Source organism: Puma concolor, chromosome A1, assembly GCF_028749965.1.
Source record: "Puma concolor isolate L17-30 chromosome A1, mPumCon1.1.hap2, whole genome shotgun sequence".
NCBI classification, from domain to species: domain Eukaryota; kingdom Metazoa; phylum Chordata; class Mammalia; order Carnivora; family Felidae; genus Puma; species Puma concolor.
Genome location: NC_141667.1, coordinates 99,632,840 through 99,651,646, shown reverse-complemented (window position 1 = coordinate 99,651,646; position 18,807 = coordinate 99,632,840). Strand labels below are relative to the sequence as shown.

At 43.9% G+C, this 18,807-nt stretch overlaps 1 protein-coding gene across 1 annotated transcript; it reads left to right on the top strand.

Annotated features, from left to right (window-relative positions):
* The first annotated feature begins 432 nt into the window (after positions 1-432).
* Positions 433-16,406, top strand: F2RL1 (F2R like trypsin receptor 1). Its single transcript, XM_025924734.2, has 2 exons — positions 433-836; positions 14,087-16,406. Exons 1-2 carry the CDS (start codon positions 719-721, stop codon positions 15,196-15,198), a joined length of 1,230 nt encoding a protein of 409 aa, XP_025780519.1. The 5' UTR covers positions 433-718; the 3' UTR covers positions 15,199-16,406.
* Positions 16,407-18,807: the final 2,401 nt, after the last annotated feature.

Here is an 18,807-nt window from a genome sequence, read left to right as displayed (position 1 = left end):
GGCCTAGAAGGGCGTGAAGAGGTTTTTTCGAGGTCACAGCTAGTTAACAGCAGAGCCGGAAACCCAATTCCAGATCCCTGACCCCCTGGCGGGACCCCTTCCTGCTCCCCACCGCTTTGTTGGTGACCGAAGCCATCCATGTTGTCTCTGCAGATTAAAAACTCACCCCTTACCCCTTAGTGCCCGCTACGCTGAGAAGCTTCTACCAATAACCGACGACAAAGTCAGTGAGCTCAGACCGTGGCTTTTTTCCATTTAGCAAAGGGGAGGGAAGGAGACCGGACCCTGGCTCCCCAGGAGTAATTAAAGGGTAATGGTAGTCTTAGGCGTGGCCAGGTCTAAAAGAACTCGAGGTCCGAGCGTTCCGGCCTTTGCATTCCAATACAGCTACTTCACCCTCCCAGCCCCGCCCGCGGGCGGCTCCCGCACCCTCCCCAACAGCAGCTCTCGCACCTGCAGCGCGTAGGTGGGCGCCCGGGCTCCTGGCAAGACTGCGTGGGGCCGGACCCGCGCGTCGGACGTCCGAAGGGGCGGGGCCGAGCCCCGCGTTCCGGCCCCGGGGCGGGGCCACGCGCAGGTGCGCGGAGACGCTCCGGTTTCACTGAAACTCATCCGTCTCCGGGGAGGCGAGCGCAGAGGCTTGGATTCGGGCAGGTGAGACGGTGGCTTTCTCTTGGAGCGGCGAGTGGGACTCCGAATTTCGAATCATTGGCGGCGAATGCCCTGCCCGCCTGGCGTCGGGGCTGCAGGAAGGATGCGAAGCCTGAGCGCGGTGTGGCTGCTGGGGGGCGCCATCCTGCTGGCGGCCTCTGCTTCCTGCAATCGCACCGTCCAAGGTGAGAAACTTGGTCAAGGAGCGCTCCTGCAGCTAAAGAGCCAGGGGTCCCAGGCACACGCACTGGTGGTGGAAGCTGGGCAGGTGCACGAAAGGTGTTCTCTTGCTGCCGCGGCCACCACTTCTCGCACCTCCTCTCGGAGGCTTTAGTGGGGATCGCTGCGCCGGAGAGCACTGGGCTGGAACAACTGGGAGAGGCTGAAGTCCGCGGAGGAAGAGGAGGGAACGGAGTGCTTGCGTCTAAAGGGTACCTAGAGGGCTCAGGCTCCCCTCCCCAGGGTTGGCTTCTTTGTAAACATTCAGTCATTAAGGCGCTTTTCGCACGCTGGTGGCAGGACCTCTTAGACTTAGTTGGCTCATAGCGGTGTGGAATGGGTGAGAGCCCGAGGCCTGGGAAACTTCTTCCTCGCTTTTTGTGACCTCCTCAACTTTCGGAGCCCCCTCTTTGGGGTCGGCTCCCGTAGTTCGAAACCGTCCTGGAGTCCGAAGCTCCTCTGGCACGGTGGATGGCTCGGGTATGGAAGCGCCGGACCCCGCTGGGTTTTCGGGGTATTGAGCGCTCAGCCTGGAGTTTTAGGCCAGTTGGGCGTCACGCGGATTTTACAAATGGAACTTCTTGGACCCTGCCATTTATTCGACTAGGTGACCTTACTGCGGCCCTGGGTTTCCGGGCCTTTATATGCCACACGGAACCTATTTGGGCCGCCATTGAGGTCTGTGTGACCCAGGCTGCCCGCTCCGGGAATGGAACAGCACAGGAGCCGTCCCGGCGGTGCTCAGGTGCCAGCTTGTGCAGGGCTGCCGGGTTCCGCAGGTGTCCTGCACCGGGTGTGCTCCAACTTGTCCACCTGGGGGCGGGATCTCCCCTGCTGAGCAGGCTTCTGAGGGTGTGGGGGATAGTTGGCCAAAGATCAAGCTGCTGTGATGCTAACGGGTGCCCGGCTGTTTGTAGCTGTCAGGGTAGTCTCAAAAGGGAGGTTTAAATTTCCCTATGAGTTTTGTAAAGGAGCAAATCACTGTCAACTTGAATTAGATTGAAGAATGTGATTCTTTTGCCTCTGGAATTACAGAAAAGGGTGTTCTAGTATATACTTGAAACTTGCACCACTGTATAACTTTTTTGGGCAGCATTACAATAAAGGCATTTATTAATTACCAGGAGGTGTTGAAACTGTAATGAACACGTTTCGATTTGCCTTTGTCTTTTAAAGTTGGAAACTCAAGTAAAGCTAAGTATGTGCAAACATTAAGAAAAAAAATGTAGGTATAGATGACCCATAGCTTTTCTGATTTATACAGTTCCTGTAGGGAGGTAGCCCTGAGGATTTTGCTGGTTCTTTACAGATTGAGGGAGCTGGCTGGGAGGTGGGCATTCTTGGACAATGTGGTGAACTTGTTTAACAACAACAACAAAATCAAGTTACTTGTTAACCAGAAGTATTTAACATTGCACCTTGAGGGTTTTTGTTTTGTTTTTTTCCCCTCCACATACTTTTTTTGTTCCTTTGCATGGTAACTTTCCTAAAGGGTTAGTTAGGTAACAGACTTAGGTAGATGGAGCTTTCCTCCCAACTTGAAAGTAAATTGAATTTGATTAAGAAATAGAGCATCCCCAAAGTTTTTCTGCCCCTTAGCATACCTCTTTGCTCATCCACTTTTACCTTTACCCTTATGCATGTTTCTCAGTTTGCTACCAGGCAGATATTTGTTTTGATTTTCTTCCCAGGCTTTTTTGATCTCACCCTAAAGACTGACTCCTGGAGGGCAACTCTGCCTAGAATATACCTTTCTCATTTTACAGATGGGGGCCACTGAATTGGGGGTGGAGGCAAGGAAAACACTCTGTCAGGCCACATTCGCATTCCAGTCACAACATTAATTGATAATTATTTGTGTAAATATGTTTAATCTTTCTTCCTCCTGGATCATAAACTCTGGGAGGCCATGGACTCTAGAGTCCTCTCCATCACCATGGTCCAGCACGGTCTCATTATCTAAAGGACCTCAGTAAATATTGAATGAGGAATGAAGTGAGGGGACTTGGCCCTAGTGATCTGGCAAGGTGATGGAAGTTTGGCGTTTCAGTCAGCTTGTTTTAAGCACTTCTTTCTACCACATCACAAGCCTAGGAGGTCCCCTATGATTCACTCATTCTGTTCTTCTGTTGGAGACTGAAACTTCTGTTCTCTTTGTAATTGACTACGAATTATACAAGTAGTATGTGATCACTGTAGAGCAATAATGAACAAAATTTTCTTTGAAAAAGACAAGTTTAATTAAATCATTTTCAGTACCCAAAGTATACTACTTCTGACATTTTTTAAAATGTTTTTTTAAATGATTTTTTTAACGTTTTATTTATTTTTGAGAGAGAGAGATACACACACAGAGTAGAGCAGGGGAGGGGCAGAGAGTAAGGGAGACACAGAATCCGAAGCAGGCTCCAGGCTCTGAGCTGTCAGTGCAGAGCTGGACGCGGGACTCAAACTCGTGAACTGAGAGATCATGACCTAAGCTGACGTCGGACACTTAACGGACTGAGCCACCCAGGCACCCCCACTCCTGACATTTTGGTTTGTATCCTTTCCCATTCTTTCATACATCCTTGCATAAAACATGTATTCACAAGCAGAAAGTCTTTCTGTACAGCATGGGATTATATAAACGTCAGTATCATGTCAGTAAATAAAAACACTTTTAAATTCTACAACATGTTATAGGAGGATTTATCATAATTGAAAAATTAATCTGTTAATGGACACATGGCGTATTTCCAATGTTTCGTAATGAGAGAGAATACTATAATGAATGTGAAGATGGGACTCTAAATTTCTGTTTGGTTTCTTGCCTGCTTTGTGCATAGTTACTAATTAACCCAAGTAGATGATGTTTTAGTGCTCTGTGTTTGACTTTCTTATGGTTTTATTAGCTGGGCAAGTGTTGAGAAGAAAACAGTTCATCCTGAAAGAACACATGAAAATTTACTGATGTGTACCTAGGGAGAGGTCTCTGGTCATTGAAGCTTTTATTTTTCAGTCTGTGTTCCCAGATATTGGAAGCAAATAGATTTGTGGTGAGGAGATAGTAAGGAAAAGGTTACAAAAGGATACTTCCCACAAATAAAGTACTTGATCTGTACTTGGTTTGGTGGGGAGGGTGGGCCACTGGAGGATGCTTAAAATAACAAAGAACAAGTAATAGTTTTAAAGTTAAAGTCGTTAAAAGTTTAAAGAAAAAGTTTTCCATGCCTTTCCCCCCACAATTGTCTAAATCAGAAGTGTTTTAAAACAGCGAAAATCCCCCATTCTTTCTCCTCTCCAGTGTCAGTGGACTTCTATGCCCAATACAGTAAAACCTTGCTTTGGGAGCATAATTCGTTCCGGAAACATGTTTGTAATCCCAAGTACTTGTCTATCAAAGCAAATTTCCCCATAAGAAATCATGAAAACTCAGGTTATTCATTCCACAACCCCAAAAGATTCATATAAAAATTATGACAATACTGTAATATAATAAAAAATAATAAATCCAAAATATAAAGAAAAATAAACAAATTAACCTGCACTTATCTTTGAAAACATTTGTGGCTGGTGTCAGGAAGATGAGAAAGGAGGGTTTTGTGTAGGACAACTTTGTTACTAACGGAATCACTGCTATCTCTTGGCTCAATGGAATCTTTTTCTGCATGGGGGCCACTGTATATGCTCACACGGGTGTTGACTATAGTAAAATATTAATAAGCTCTTGTCGTATACTGTATTTAATGTAACTGGCAGTAGGTCAGCAGAGGAAAGGGTCTGTATCTGTGGGCAGCCTGACCTACAATGAAGCAAAGCATCCCTAAGCTTACTCTTGTTTGGAAAAGCAAAGGACTGTCAGTAGGTGCTTTGAAGTGACAAAAAATACACTAGTGCCAGTCGTGGGCACCTACTAATGTTCTGAAAAATAACTGATTTTTGCCAAACACCGCAGCCTGAGACCAAGCATCTGAGCATGGGAGACAATCACCCACAATCCCACATTCCGAGAGAGAGAGAGAGAGAGAGAGAGAGAGAGAGAGAGAGAGGAAGAAAAACCCTTAGTTGTGATCATGTGATGTTCAACATCACATACTGCTCACGTGTATTATCACTCATTTATGAAGTTAAAATTTATCAGAAATGTTTGCTTGTCTGGCAGAACACTCAAATAACAAGTTACTTGCAATCCAAGGTTTTACTGTATATATATTTTGTAACAGTAGAAGGATTTTATTAGATATACTGTGCCATAATTTTTTTAATGTTTATATACTTATGGTGGGGGGTGGGGCAGAGAGAAAGAGAGAGGGAGAGAGAGAATCCCAAGCAGGCTCAAAGCTCAGTGCATAGCCCAATGCAGGGCTTGATCCCACGACTGTGACATCATGATCTGAGCCAAAGTCAAGAGTCACACACTTAACTGACTGAGCCACGTAGGTGCCCCACAATTTATTTTTTTAACTTAATCTGCTCATGGTCAGTATGGAGAAATTTATCCATACTTTTATAGGGGGAATATTATTCATTATATAAATGTCAGAAGTTACTGAACTAGTCTCCTTTTTTTTTTTTTTTTTTTTTTAAGTAATCTCTATGCCTAACACGGGACTCAGACTTATGACTTGGAGATCAAGAGTCACATGCTCTACCCACTGAGCCAGCCAGACACCCCAAACTAGTCTCCTTTTTTTTTTCTTTTTTTTAATCTTTTTTTTTAAATGTTTATTTATTTGAGAGAGAGAGAGAGACAGAGCGTGAGTGGGGGAGGAGCAGAGAGAGAGAGAGAATCTGAAGCAGGCTCCAGGCTCTGAGCTGTCAGCACAGAGCCCAACACGGGGCTTGAACTCTCAAACCATGAGATCATGACCGGAGCTGAAGTCGGATGCTTAACTGACTGAGCCACCCAGGCACCCCTTTTCTTTTTTTAAATGTAAATTTTTTCATTTTTTTAAGTTTATTTATTTATTTTGCGAGGGAGAGAGAGAACAAGTGGGAGAAGGGCAGAGACAGAGGGAGAGAGAGAATCCCAAGCAGGTTCTGCACTGTCAGCACAAAGCCTACTGTGGGGCTTGAACTCAAGAACTGCAAGACCATGACCTGAGCCGAAATCAACAGTCAGCCACCACCCAGGTGCCCCCTAGTCTCCTTTTTAATAGTTATTGAGACTAACTTTTGTTTTAAAGTTTATGATTACTTTTTTTATTTTTGAGAGAGAGCACCATCGGGGAGGTGCAGAGAGGGAAGGTGATAGAGGATCTGAAGTGGGCTCTGTGCTGGCACAGAGCCTGATACAGGTCTTAAACTTACGAACTTCGAGATCATGACCTGAGCCGAAGTCAGATGCTTAACCGACTGAGCCATCCAGGTGCCCAGAGACTGTTTTTATTTTATCATGACACACAATATTGCAGTAAATATTCTTGTACATAACAGTATTTCTGTGCACGTTTGCTAGTATGTATGCAGGGCAGATTCCTCTAAATAAGTTCATAGGTCCTAGGGCACTTTAAATTTTGATGTTTTGCCCCATTGGCCTTGAAAAAGATTGTACCAATTAACGCTCCTTCGAAAAGGAAACCCAAACGATGTGGAGGCCTGTGAAGTCAAAAAAGAAAGTTCTCCCCTCCACACCCATTCTACTCCACAGATAATGGCCATTGTTTATAGTTTGGTTAGTATTCTAGATTTCAGACTTCAAATTATAATTTTGTTATACCAAAGCATATTGCTCTGTCAGGGGCTTTTTTCAGTTGATAGTATATTGTAGCTCTCTATTGCATTTCAGTATTACTGGATAGTAAGTATAGCATCTACTGTTAATGTTAGAAACCATATGGGGATATGGTAAGTTAGGAATAGGGGCTAATGAACATTGCTTGTTTTCCTTTTATTTTCCTTTTGCAATTGGGGTGGGGGGTGCTGCTTTGAGTATCTGTGGGTATGTGTTCTTGCATACTTGGGCAAATATTGTTGATTATTGCCCATAAATGGGGATGTTTTTATAGCCAGTACTGTATTTTATTTTTAGTTAAGAATTTTTTTTAATGTTTGTTTATTTCTGAGAGACAGAGCACAAGCGGGGGAAGGGGAGAGAGAGAGGGAGACACAGAATCCGAAGCAGGCTCCAGGCTCTGAGCTGTCAGCACAGAGCCTGGCATGGGACTTGAAGTCATGAGCTGTGAGAATATGACCTGGCTGAAGTGAGACACTTAACCAACTGAGCCACCCAGGGGCTCTATCGCCAGTACTTTACATGTGCTCAAAGTTCATACGTGCATTTAATTTTTTTCCCACTATGAAATAGAAAAGATTTTAGCTGATCTATAGATGGGAGATTATAGGTAGGTAGATAGGAAGGTGGATAGATAGGTTGATAGTTGGGAGCTGGGATAGTATCAGTTCTAGACGAGTTCTGGGAGTTTTGGTGCCTGACATAGGACGTTGTAAGGGGTAAAAGTCTGCACTATGCTGAAAAGGCTTTAAGGATCTTTGAGTAGCATCTTGACATTTACTAGTGTTAAACAACATGCTCCTGTGTGCTCTGTGACTGGTACAGTGAGCACAGTTACTATGAATGCTATTTTTTCAATGTTTATTTTATAATGTATTTTGAGAGAGGGGGCTTGTGCATGCAGGGGTGGGGACAGAGAGAAAGAATCCCAAGCAGGCTCTGTGCTATCAACGCAGAGCCCAAGGCCTGCTCATTTTCTGGAACCAGGAAATCATGACCTGAGCCAAACTCAAGATCGGACACTTAACCAACTGAACCACCTAGGCGCCCCATGAATGATATTTTTGATTGAGACCATTCAAGGTTATATGTTGGAATATTCTCAGGAAATTTTTCTCAATCTCTTCCTCTCTCCTTTTTTTTTTTTTAATTTTTATTTTAGTATTTCTTACTGTTCCCCCCCCCCCCCTTTATTTTACTGTTCTTATTGAAAACAGATTTTGATCTCTGCAGGAACCTTCCTGACCTGGTATGTGCTTGTTTCTATGGAGAATTTTAAACATACTAAAGTAGAAGATTATAGTGAATTCCACACTCAGTTTCATGATGCTCTAGTCTGTTTTTTGTCATATTTTTTAACAGCTTTGTTGAGATATAATTTGCATACCATTCAGTTCACCTACTTAAACTCTACAGTTCTATAACTTGAAGAAAATTCACAGTTGTATATCCATCACCACAATCAACTTTAGAACATTTTCATTACCCCAAAAGAATATCCCACCCCACCCTAGTCCACCCCTGAGCCATCACTCCCTAATCGCCCCATTTCCCCAGCTGCTGACACCCATTATTCTACTTTTCTGTCCATGGATTTACTTATTCAGGGCATTTGATGTAGATGAAATCATACACTCTGCGTGTTCCCTGGTGACTGACTTCTTGTACTTAGTCTTTTCAAGGTTCATCCATGTTGTAGCGTGTGTCAGTACTTTTATTGTGAACTAATATTCCACATTTTGTCCATTTATCAGTTGATGAACTTTTGGGATTGTTTTCCACTTCTTGATGCTTACGAATAGTGCTGTCAGCATCTATGTACACATTTTTGTGTGGACATGTGTTTTTATTTGTCTTAAGTATATACTAGAAGTGGGAATTGCTGGCTCTTATGGCACCTCTACACTTAGCCATTTGAGGACCTGCCATCTTGTTTTCCACAGCGACTACACCATTTTACATTCCCACCAGAAGTATCCGAAGCTTCCGGTCCTTGTGTTACTTTGAAAGGAGTCCAAATATAATTTCATCTTAAGATGTTTCAGTATGTATTCATAAAAGATGAAGATTTTGTTGTCAAACATAACCACATAACCACTTAAAATACATCCTTAACATAAAATATTCAGTCAGTATTCAAATTTCTGTCTCATAAGTGTCATAAGTACTACTTTTTTTTTTTTATTAAAAAAATTTTTTTTCCCCTGGGGGTGCCTGGGTGTCAGTTAAGGACTGACTCTTGGTTTCGGCTCAGGTTCGTGGGTTTGAGCCCTGCAATGGTTCCATGCTGATAGCGCAGGGCCGCCTTGGGATTCTGTCTCCCTCTCTCTCTACCCCTCCCTCTCTCTCTTTCTCTCTCTCCCAAACAAATAAGTAAGCTTAAAAAAAATTTGTAAGCCCTACACCCAATGTGGGGCTTGAACTCACAACCCCGAGATCAAGAGTTACATGCCCTACTGACTAAGCCAGCCAGACCCCTGTATAAGCACTATTTTAAAAGTTGTTTGAATCAGGATCCAAATAAGGCTCACCACACACTGCACAGGTTGATAGGTCTTTTAAATTTTTTAATGTGTGAGTCCCTGCTCCACACCTCTGTCTCTCTTATTTTGTTTTTGCTTTGTGATTTATATTTTGAGGAAATTAAGTCCTTTGTCCTGTAGCAGTTTCCACATTCGGGATTTTGCTGGGTCCATTCTTGTTGTGTTTTTTAATATATCTTACTGTTTTCTTTATTTCCGTTAGTTTGGCGGTTGGATCCACGTGCTTGATCAGATTCAGGTTTGTTGTTTTTTTGCAAAGTTAGTTTCATGGTGCTTCTTTTCTTTTTTTTTTTTAATGTTTATTTATTTTTGAGAGCGAGAGAGAGCAAGCGGGGGGGGGGGGGGGGGGGGGGGGGGAGGGTGGGGAACAGGGAGAGGGGAATAGAGCATCTGAAGTGGGCTCTGTGTTGACAGCAGCGAGCCTGATGTGGGGCCCGAACTCACAGAGTGTGAGATCTTGACCTGAGCCCAAGTCAGATACTCAGCCCACTGAGCCCACGGGTGCTTCTTGTCTTAGGCACACAACGTCTGGTTATCCTTTTTGTGATATTATTAACCGTGGAAATCAATGCCTAGGTTTTTCTCCCTTTTATAAAGCAAACTATATAATTTTTGTTGGTACTAAAAAAAATTGAGTTTTCTTTGTGGTAATTCTAAAATCTTGGTGGCTCTGCCCTACAGAAATCCAGGCTAACTCATTGAATTAGTCTCTGGTGGGGTGTGTCTAGGGTGGAGGACCTAGATCTTTAATGGCAGAGTTCATCGGAACACAGTCCACCAGTCAGTTACCAGCTGTGCCCCATTCCCTCTCTGGAGAGTTTGTGAACATTTTACCGACACAGGATTTACAGGATTCTTTTACAGCTCTGGAAGGCTTCAAACATGTTGATATTAATACAAATAAATATATTAATTATTAGAGAAGGAGCTAATTCAAAGATAGTCATTTTTAAAGTGGTAACATTTGGGGCACCTGGGTGGCTCAGTCGTTTGAGCATCTGACTTCTGCTCAGGTCATGATCTCACACGGTTCATGAGTTCAAGCCCCGCATTGGGCTCTCCTGGCTGTGAGGCGCCCACTTTGGATCCTCTGTCTCCCTCTCTGCCCCTCCCCTGCTCTCTCTCACACACTCTCTCTCGAAAATGGGTAAACCTTAAAAAAATAATAAAAATAATAAAATGGTAAAATTTTACATTAAAAATTTTCTGTTTGAGAAAAAATATCGTGTGGAGTCGGCATAGTTTGGTCTCAAAGGATTACAACACGTGAGCTCAGGTCAGGGCCCCAGAGGGCAATGCGGTATAGACTTTAGAAGCCTGGATTCTAGAAATTGACTGCCTGGTGTTGAGTCCCAACTCCTACCTAGCAACTGTTTAACCTTGGGAAAGTTACCCAGTTTCTTGGTGCATCAGTTTACACATCTATAAGAGGATGATCTGTTAATAGTACATCCCTCACAAGGCGGTTGTGAAAGCAAGTTAATACATGTAAAGTGTTGGAAGCCATGTTGGACACAGGATATGAGCCCTTAGTAAGAGCTCTTACTGGTGTGAAGGTAGTTATTGTATTTTGTAGATCTGTGCTCCTGTAGTCCCCAGCTAGTGCTCCTGTTTTGTGTGGATTGGCTACTAACTGGATCAGCCCAAGGCACTAAAGAGCTCTTGATTCTCCCTCGTTTCCTTCAGTGGTGTGGCTAGCTGAGCCTCTTGGTCCCTCCCAGGTGTGTTGAGCACCTGCTGTATGTCCAGGGCTATGCCAGGGACTGTGGGACTTAGAAAAAAATTATGACATGGTCCTATAATCTCACACAGAGACCCTTACCATTGTGAGGTCCAGGGGGCATTCACAGACATCTCATCTGTTAATAAAAAAAAACCAAAAACAAACAAAAAAAACCCAAAACTGGTCTCTTGAGGTGTTTCAAACTTGGTTACTCTGCTAACTGGTTTTGAAAAACAAGTGGGGTCATGAAGTCAGGTAGAGGGTGGTGACTGGCTCTTCATAAGGTTGAACTAGAATACCGTAGAAAGTACTAGAGTGTAGCCTGTGTGATCAAGGTAGTTGTTTTGTGAAACATTTTTTTTTCCATCATGGATAATACATATTGGAACTGGGTTACCATATAGAATGTTTCTTACTGTTTTAGTCAAGTATTTGAAGAACGCTGTAATATATAGCAATATTCTGTTATTTTAATTTAAAGATAATTCATACTCTTTGGAAAAAATTATAAAAGAAATAAGAAGAGATTGGTCTACCTGAGTGTTTAGTTTCCTGTGGCTGCCGTAACAATCGGCACAAGCTGGTGGCTTTATTTATTTATCTTAAGTTTATTTATTTTGAGAAAGAGAGAGCATGAGCAGGGGAGGGGCAGAGAGAGAGGAGAGGGAGAAGCATTCCTTGGCTGGTTCTGGCAGGGCTCCAACCTCTGCCTCCATTTTCATATTGTTTTCTCCTTTCGGTGTTCTCTTCTATTTCTCTCAAATCTCCCTTTGCCTTTATTTTTACTAAAAAAATTTTTTTTAATTTATTTGTTGAGAGAGAGACAGAGGGAGCAGGAAAGGGGCAGAGAGAGAGGGAGAGAGAGAATCCCCAGCAGGCTCCACACTGTCAGCACAGAGCCCAATGCGGGGCTCGAACCCACGAACCAGGAGATCATGACCTGAGGTGAAACCAAGAGTCAGATGCTTACAAGACTGAGCCACCCAGGCACCTCACCCCCCCCCCCACCCCTTTGGCCTTTCTTTTATAAAGATACTTGGGGCGCCTGGGTGGTGCAGTCGGTTAAGCGTCCGACTTCAGCCAGGTCACGATCTCGTGGTCCGTGAGTTCGAGCCCCGCGTCGGGCTCTGGGCTGATGGCTCAGAGCCTGGAGCCTGTTTCCGATTCTGTGTCTCCCTCTCTCTCTGCCCCTCCCCCGTTCATGCTCTGTCTCTCTCTGTCCCAAAAATAAATAAACGTTGAAAAAAAAAAATTTTATAAAGATACTTGTTGGATTTAGGGCCCACCTAGATAATCCAGAATGATCCTCTCATCTCATTATCCTTAATTACACCTACAAAGATACTTTTACTTTTTTCTTTGTTTTAAGTTTGTTACTTTTTGACAGAAAAGAGAGTAAGTAGGGGAGGGGCAGAGAGAGAGGGAGAATCCCAAGCAAGCTCACTGTCAGCACAGACCCCAATGTAGGGCTTGAACTCGCAAACTGTGAAACCACGATCGGAGCTGAAACCAAGAGTCCAACGCTCAACCTACTGAGCTACCCAGGTGCCCCAAGATCGTTTTTATTTTCTTTTTTCCTTAAAATTGTTTAATGCTTATTTTTAAGAGAGAGAGACAGACAGAGTGTGAGCAGGGGAGGGGCAGAGAAAGAGGAAGACAGAATCCAAAGCAGGTTCCAGCTCCAAGCTGTCAGCAGAGCCCAATGCAGGGCTCAAATGCATGAACCGTGAGATCGTGACCTGAGCCGAAGTTGGACACTTAACCGACTGAGCCACCCAGGCGCCCCAGATCATTTTTCCAATAGGATAATGATCACAGATTCTAGGGATTAGGACATGGACATTTCATTTTGGGGGCTACCTTTCAATGCACTACACTAAATGAAAACTGAAGTATTGATCTCCATACCCTTTATTTCTCCACCCAAGCTAACTTAACAGAAACCTCAAGAGAAGTGAACAATCTCGCTGAACATGGGTGCAAAGCTAGGGGACGAAAAAGTAATGGCTAAGCATAAAAGTTATCAAATAAACTTGTGAGTATTTTAACCTCCTCCCTGGCATACTGCGACGCAATTTGCTATATTTTCTCTACGTGGTGAAGAGAGAGAGAGACCTATTCCTCAGAATTCGTGTCATCCAGCTGTCCCTCGTTTTCTTATTCAACTCCATGAACACTTGGTTAGGTAGGATGTAGACTGGATATGCCATTTGTTTGTGGTTTCTAAAGTTTAATGCAAATAAGGGAATGATAGCATAAGTTGTTAAAGCTTGCCATGATACTTGCTTGAAAGTCAGAGCACAAATTTGTCTGAATACAATAGTACAGTGACCTGTTCGGTGATCTTGAGGCCAGAAGACTTGCCTGCCAGCTGGCCTCCGTAGGAAGGTTTCCAGGAGGCCCGCACAGAAGCGGGGGAATCCCTGCCCAAGGCTTGGGCTGTCCTTGTGGGTGGAGAGGGAATGTACCTTGTGCTCCTGGGAATCTCCCTATGTTGGACTTTGAGATAGGGAATGACTGATAGGCCAGGCTGGATCTAGTCTCACAGCCAGAGTGAGATGGATGGCCATTATAACAACAGAGAAGGGGTGCCTGGGTGGCTCAGCCCATTAAGCATCCGACTTTTGATCTTGGCTCAGGTCATGATCTCATGGTTTGTGAGATCGTGCCCTGAGTTGGGTTCTGCGCAGAAGAGTGCAGAGCCTGCTTGAAATATTCTCTCTCTCTCTCTCTCTCTCTCTCTCTCTCAAAATAAATAAACTTAACACACACACACACACACACACACACACACACACACACACCAGTTAGGAACAGTCATTAGACTGTGGGTAGTTTGTAAAAATAAATTGAAGTACTATCAGTTTTTTTGAGATTCAATAGAAATCAATGTTCTATTCCAATGTACCCCACAACCCTCTGAAAAAAAATCCATTGTAAAAAACAAACCAACAAAACCCAATAATCCCATCCCCCAAAGAAAACCCTTGTAAGCATTTTGTACACTCCTGTCTTTAAAGTACTTTTATGTAGGAGCACCTGGCTGGGTCTGTTGGTGGAGCATGCCATTCTTCATCCTGGGGTGGTGAGTTCGAGCCCCATGTTGGGCATAGAGGTTACTTAAAAAAAAAAAAAAAAGACAACTTTAAAGTACTTTTATTTAAATAAACCAGCATTACTGCTGAAAGATTGATCTCTGTAATGACCCTTGTCTGCCTGGCCTTTCTTGTACAGGAACCAATAGAACGTCTAAAGGAAGAAGTCTCATTGGTAAGATTGATAGCTCATCTCAAATCACTGGGAAAGGAGTTACAGTGGAACCAGGCTTTTCTGTGGATGAGTTTTCTACCTCCGTCCTCACTGGAAAATTGACTACTGTCTTTCTTCCAATCGTCTACACAATTGTATTTGTGATAGGTTTGCCAAGTAATGGCATGGCCCTATGGGTCTTTCTTTTCCGAACAAAGAAAAAGCACCCTGCTGTGGTTTACATGGCCAATCTAGCCTTGGCAGACCTCCTCTCTGTGATCTGGTTCCCTTTGAAGATTGCCTATCACATACATGGCAACAACTGGATTTACGGGGAAGCCCTCTGCAAGGTACTCATTGGATTTTTCTATGGCAACATGTACTGTTCCATTCTCTTCATGACCTGCCTCAGTGTGCAGAGGTATTGGGTCATCGTGAATCCCATGGTGCACCCCAGGAAGAAGGCAAACATTGCCTTTGGTGTCTCCGTGGGGATATGGCTGCTGATTCTGCTGGTTACCATCCCCTTGTATGTCGTGAAGCAGACTGTCTACATTCCAGCCCTTAACATCACAACCTGCCATGATGTTTTGCCTAAGGAGGTGCTGGTAGGAGACATGTTCAATTATTTCCTATCTCTGGCCATCGGAGTCTTTTTATTCCCAGCCTTCCTCACGGCCTCTGCTTATGTGCTAATGATCAGAACACTCCGATCTTCTGCTATGGATGAAAACTCGGGAAAGAAGAGGCAGAGAGCCATCAAGCTCATTGTCACCGTCCTGGCCATGTACCTGGTCTGCTTCACTCCCAGTAACCTTCTGCTTGTGGTGCATTATTTCCTGATTAAAACCTGGAGCCAGAGCCATGTCTACGCCCTGTACATTGTAGCCCTCTGCCTCTCCACCCTCAACAGCTGCATTGACCCCTTTGTCTATTACTTTGTTTCACAAGACTTCAGGGATCATGCAAAGAATGCACTCCTTTGTCGAAGTGTTCGTACTGTAAAGCGGATGCAAGTATCCCTCACATCCAAGAAATTCTCCAGGAAATCCAGCTCTTACTCTTCAAGTTCAACCAGTGTTAAAACCTCCTATTGACTTTTGCAGCCCCTCCGTTGGTTGTTTTACAGGAGGATTTGGAACCTGCTTCGTGTTATGGGTATGTTTCTGTTGTTTCCTGACCAAGTGGGTCTCACCACATACCACCATGTATATGCAACATCTCTCAGGATTGCTGGAAGCTTCCCTGTTTGCATGAGGAAAGTCCCCCAAATTAATACAGATGTCAGTTTTAGACTTCTTCTCAGATGCTCCCGGAAATGCAACCAACAGAAGCAAACTTTTCAGACGACAGTGAAAACACAGAGACCCAATGACTTGTACAAACTAGTGTTGCGTGAAGACAGAGTTCTTAGCTGAGACTACGTTTCTTTTACATCTGGGCTCAGTGCCAGCCCTGTTAGGGCTTCAGTGCCCTCAGAGATGATCAGACCAACTGACTGACTGTACAGATGAGGAGTCTAAAGAGGCGAAGAAGCTACTCGCAGTAGGGGAGCTTCCGTTCCAACCAGTGGCAGCCAGTTAGTGTTGGACAGTACAGTGAGAATGTTCAGTGGAGTCCTCCTCCCACCTCCTCGTGGCTCTTGTTTACAAATGCAGGTTCGTCAGACTCAGGAATGAGAGCTCAGGGTCTGGGTCAGAAACCTGCGTTTTAATGAGCCTCTGCTGCATGTGCCCACACACACCAGCCTTTGAGAACCATGGGTCTGGGTGCTGCTTCTACTGACAAGGTGCCACAGGAGAAGCATATAGTGCTCTGGGTGTCTTTTGCAAGCAGCTTGTGATGACGTCTCTTTGTTGTCTCATCAGGGCTTTCAGTCATTTATCAGTCCTTTGAGGTTTTGGGTGTGCCCTTACCACGACAAGGAAAATACAGTGCAGATCTTAAAGGTGGAAATACAAATTGTGTGTAACTGTATACTGACTCAGAATCTTCAGGTAGTGTGAGTGACAGATGGTTTCAAAGTAAGGATGGCATTTGCCACTTAGTATTTTTCGTAATTATAGTTGGACTATTTATTGTCAGTTTTCTTCACTTGCTACCAAATATGACATTGTAATGCCTTCACTGGATTTGAACCACATCTGTTTGGGAAAGAATGCTAAAGAGATGTGATTTACAGTATATTTAGGGGGCTATTTACCCCAAACTGAATTTGTAACTGTTGTATTTGTGTGTTTTTTTTTTGAAATAATTTTATTGTAGAGATTTATAAATAACGCATGACCCTGTTTTTTACAACTTATTTTTGAGTTGTGTGTTTTGTGGGTTATTTCTGAGGGAGGGCATGGGAGAAGGGAAACCCCAGCGTTGCTCTTATAAAAAGAAATTATGCTCACACTGTATTTCTTAGATAAACAGGGCCACACTCTGTATATTGCTTGGTGACAATTGTTTTCACTTAAGGTTTTAGCATTTTTTCCACGTTGTGTCTATAGGCTGACCTCCGTTTTTTTAAGGGATACAGACTTTGGGGTGCATGGATGGCTCAGTGGGTTAAGCGTCTGACTCTGACTGGGGTCATGATCTCGCGGTTCATGAGTTCGAGCCCTACGTTAAGCTCTCCACTGACAGCGTCGAGCCTGCTTTGGTTTCTGTGTCTCTCTCTCTGCCCTTCCCCTGCTCGTGCTCTATCACTCTTTCTCCTTCTCTTTCAAAAATTAAGTATTAAAAAAAATTGTTTTAAAGGATACAGACTTCAATTTGGGGATATATTGTGATGTATTTAGTCATCTCCCTACTGATGTTTCCTGAAGTCTCCTCTTTTTTCATTGTTGTTATTAAAACAGTGCTGCACTAGACATCAGAGTAGACATCTTTGTGAGTATTTCTGTAGGATACGTTCCTGAAAGTAGAATGACCAGGTCAAAAGTTAGATAAGCATTTTAAATTTCGGTAACTCTCACCAAATTGCCTTCAGTAATTTGTGTTTCTACCAAAATAGTACCTTTGCACCTGTTTCCTGAAATGCTCTTCGACATGTGACCTATCAGTGTTTTGAAATTTTGCTAATTTGACTAGAAGCAAAATCTTAGCTGTTGTTTTACTTTGTACAGAAGTAGCACAGCTTAGTGCCTAACAGTGTAGCTCTGAGCTGACAGGCAGGGCTGAATTCTGATCCCATCATATCTTGTTGGGGTTTTTTTTACTTTAAAAAAATTTAAGGGGCGCCTGGGTGGCGCAGTCGGTTGGGCGTCCGACTTCAGCCAGGTCACGATCTCGCGGTCCGGGAGTTCGAGCCCCGCGTCGGGCTCTGGGCTGATGGCTCAAAGCCTGGAGCCTGTTTCCGATTCTGTGTCTCCCTCTCTCTCTGCCCCTCCCCCGTTCATGCTCTGTCTCTCTCTGTCCCAAAAATAAATAAACGTTGGAAAAAAAAATGTTAATATATTTTTTAAATGTTTATGTATTTTTGAGAGAGAGAGAGAGCACACGAGTGGGGCAGGAGCAGAGAAAGCAGACAGAGGATCCGAAGCAGGCTCCATGATGACAGCAGCGAGCCCATATGGGGCTCAGACTCACAAACCATGAGATCATGACCTGAAACCGAAGTCAGATGCTTAACTGACAGAGCTACCCAGGCACCCCCATCATATCTTGTTTTGTGAGCTTAGGGAAGATGCTTCTCTGTGCCTTAGTTTCCTCATGTTGTAAAATGAGGATAGTGATATTTTCCTTATAGTGTGGGGATGAAGTGTTTGGCACATTTATGCACTCAGAAATATTACGTAGCATTGTTGCTGTTGTTCTCTGACTGCTAATGAGATTTCATTTCTGGTCTGCCCCTTTCCACTCCAGTGCCTGTTTACACGCTGCCTTCCTTGCTTGCTCTGTTCTGAGTCTCCCAGCAGGCTTAGGTTGTCGTCGTTTCACAGGTAAGAAACCAAAAGGTGGCGGACACTGAGTAACAAAGCCGCGGAAACAGATGGCTCACAGGGGCCCTGCAGGAGGTGTATGGGCTGATCCGTGAGGAACTTACTTTGGTATTGGCCATTTCTTTGTTAGTCATTTTTATAATACATGCTGGTGTATCAAACTGAACACGAACATATAAAATGAGAATTTTCTTTCCTACCCATGCCCATTCTCGTTTCCCAAAGGAAACAAATTTTGTAATAACTTACCTACAATATCTATATGTCTATTACACTCTTTTTTTTTTTTTTTAATTTTTTTTTTTCAACGTTTATTTATTTTTGGGACAGAGAGAGACAGAGCATGAACGGGGGAGGGGCAGAGAGAGAGGGAGACACAAAATCGGAAGCAGGCTCCAGGCTCCGAGCCATCAGCCCAGAGCCCGACGCGGGGCTCGAACTCACAGACCGCGAGATCATGACCTGGCTGAAGTCGGACGCTTAACCCACTGCGCCACCCAGGCGCCCCTATTACACTCTTAAAACAAGAAATACATGTATATATATACACATGTGCATATATATTAACTAATAAATCAGCTAATATGGATCTTCCTCATTATTTTTAAAAATATTTATTCATTTTTGGGGCACCTGGACGGCTCAATCGGTTAGGTGTCCAACTTCGGCTAAAGTCATGATCTCATGGTTCATGAGTTCGAGCCCCACATCAGGCTCTGTGCTGCCAGCTCGAAGCCTGGAGTCTGCTTCAGATTCTGTGTCTCCCTCTCTCTC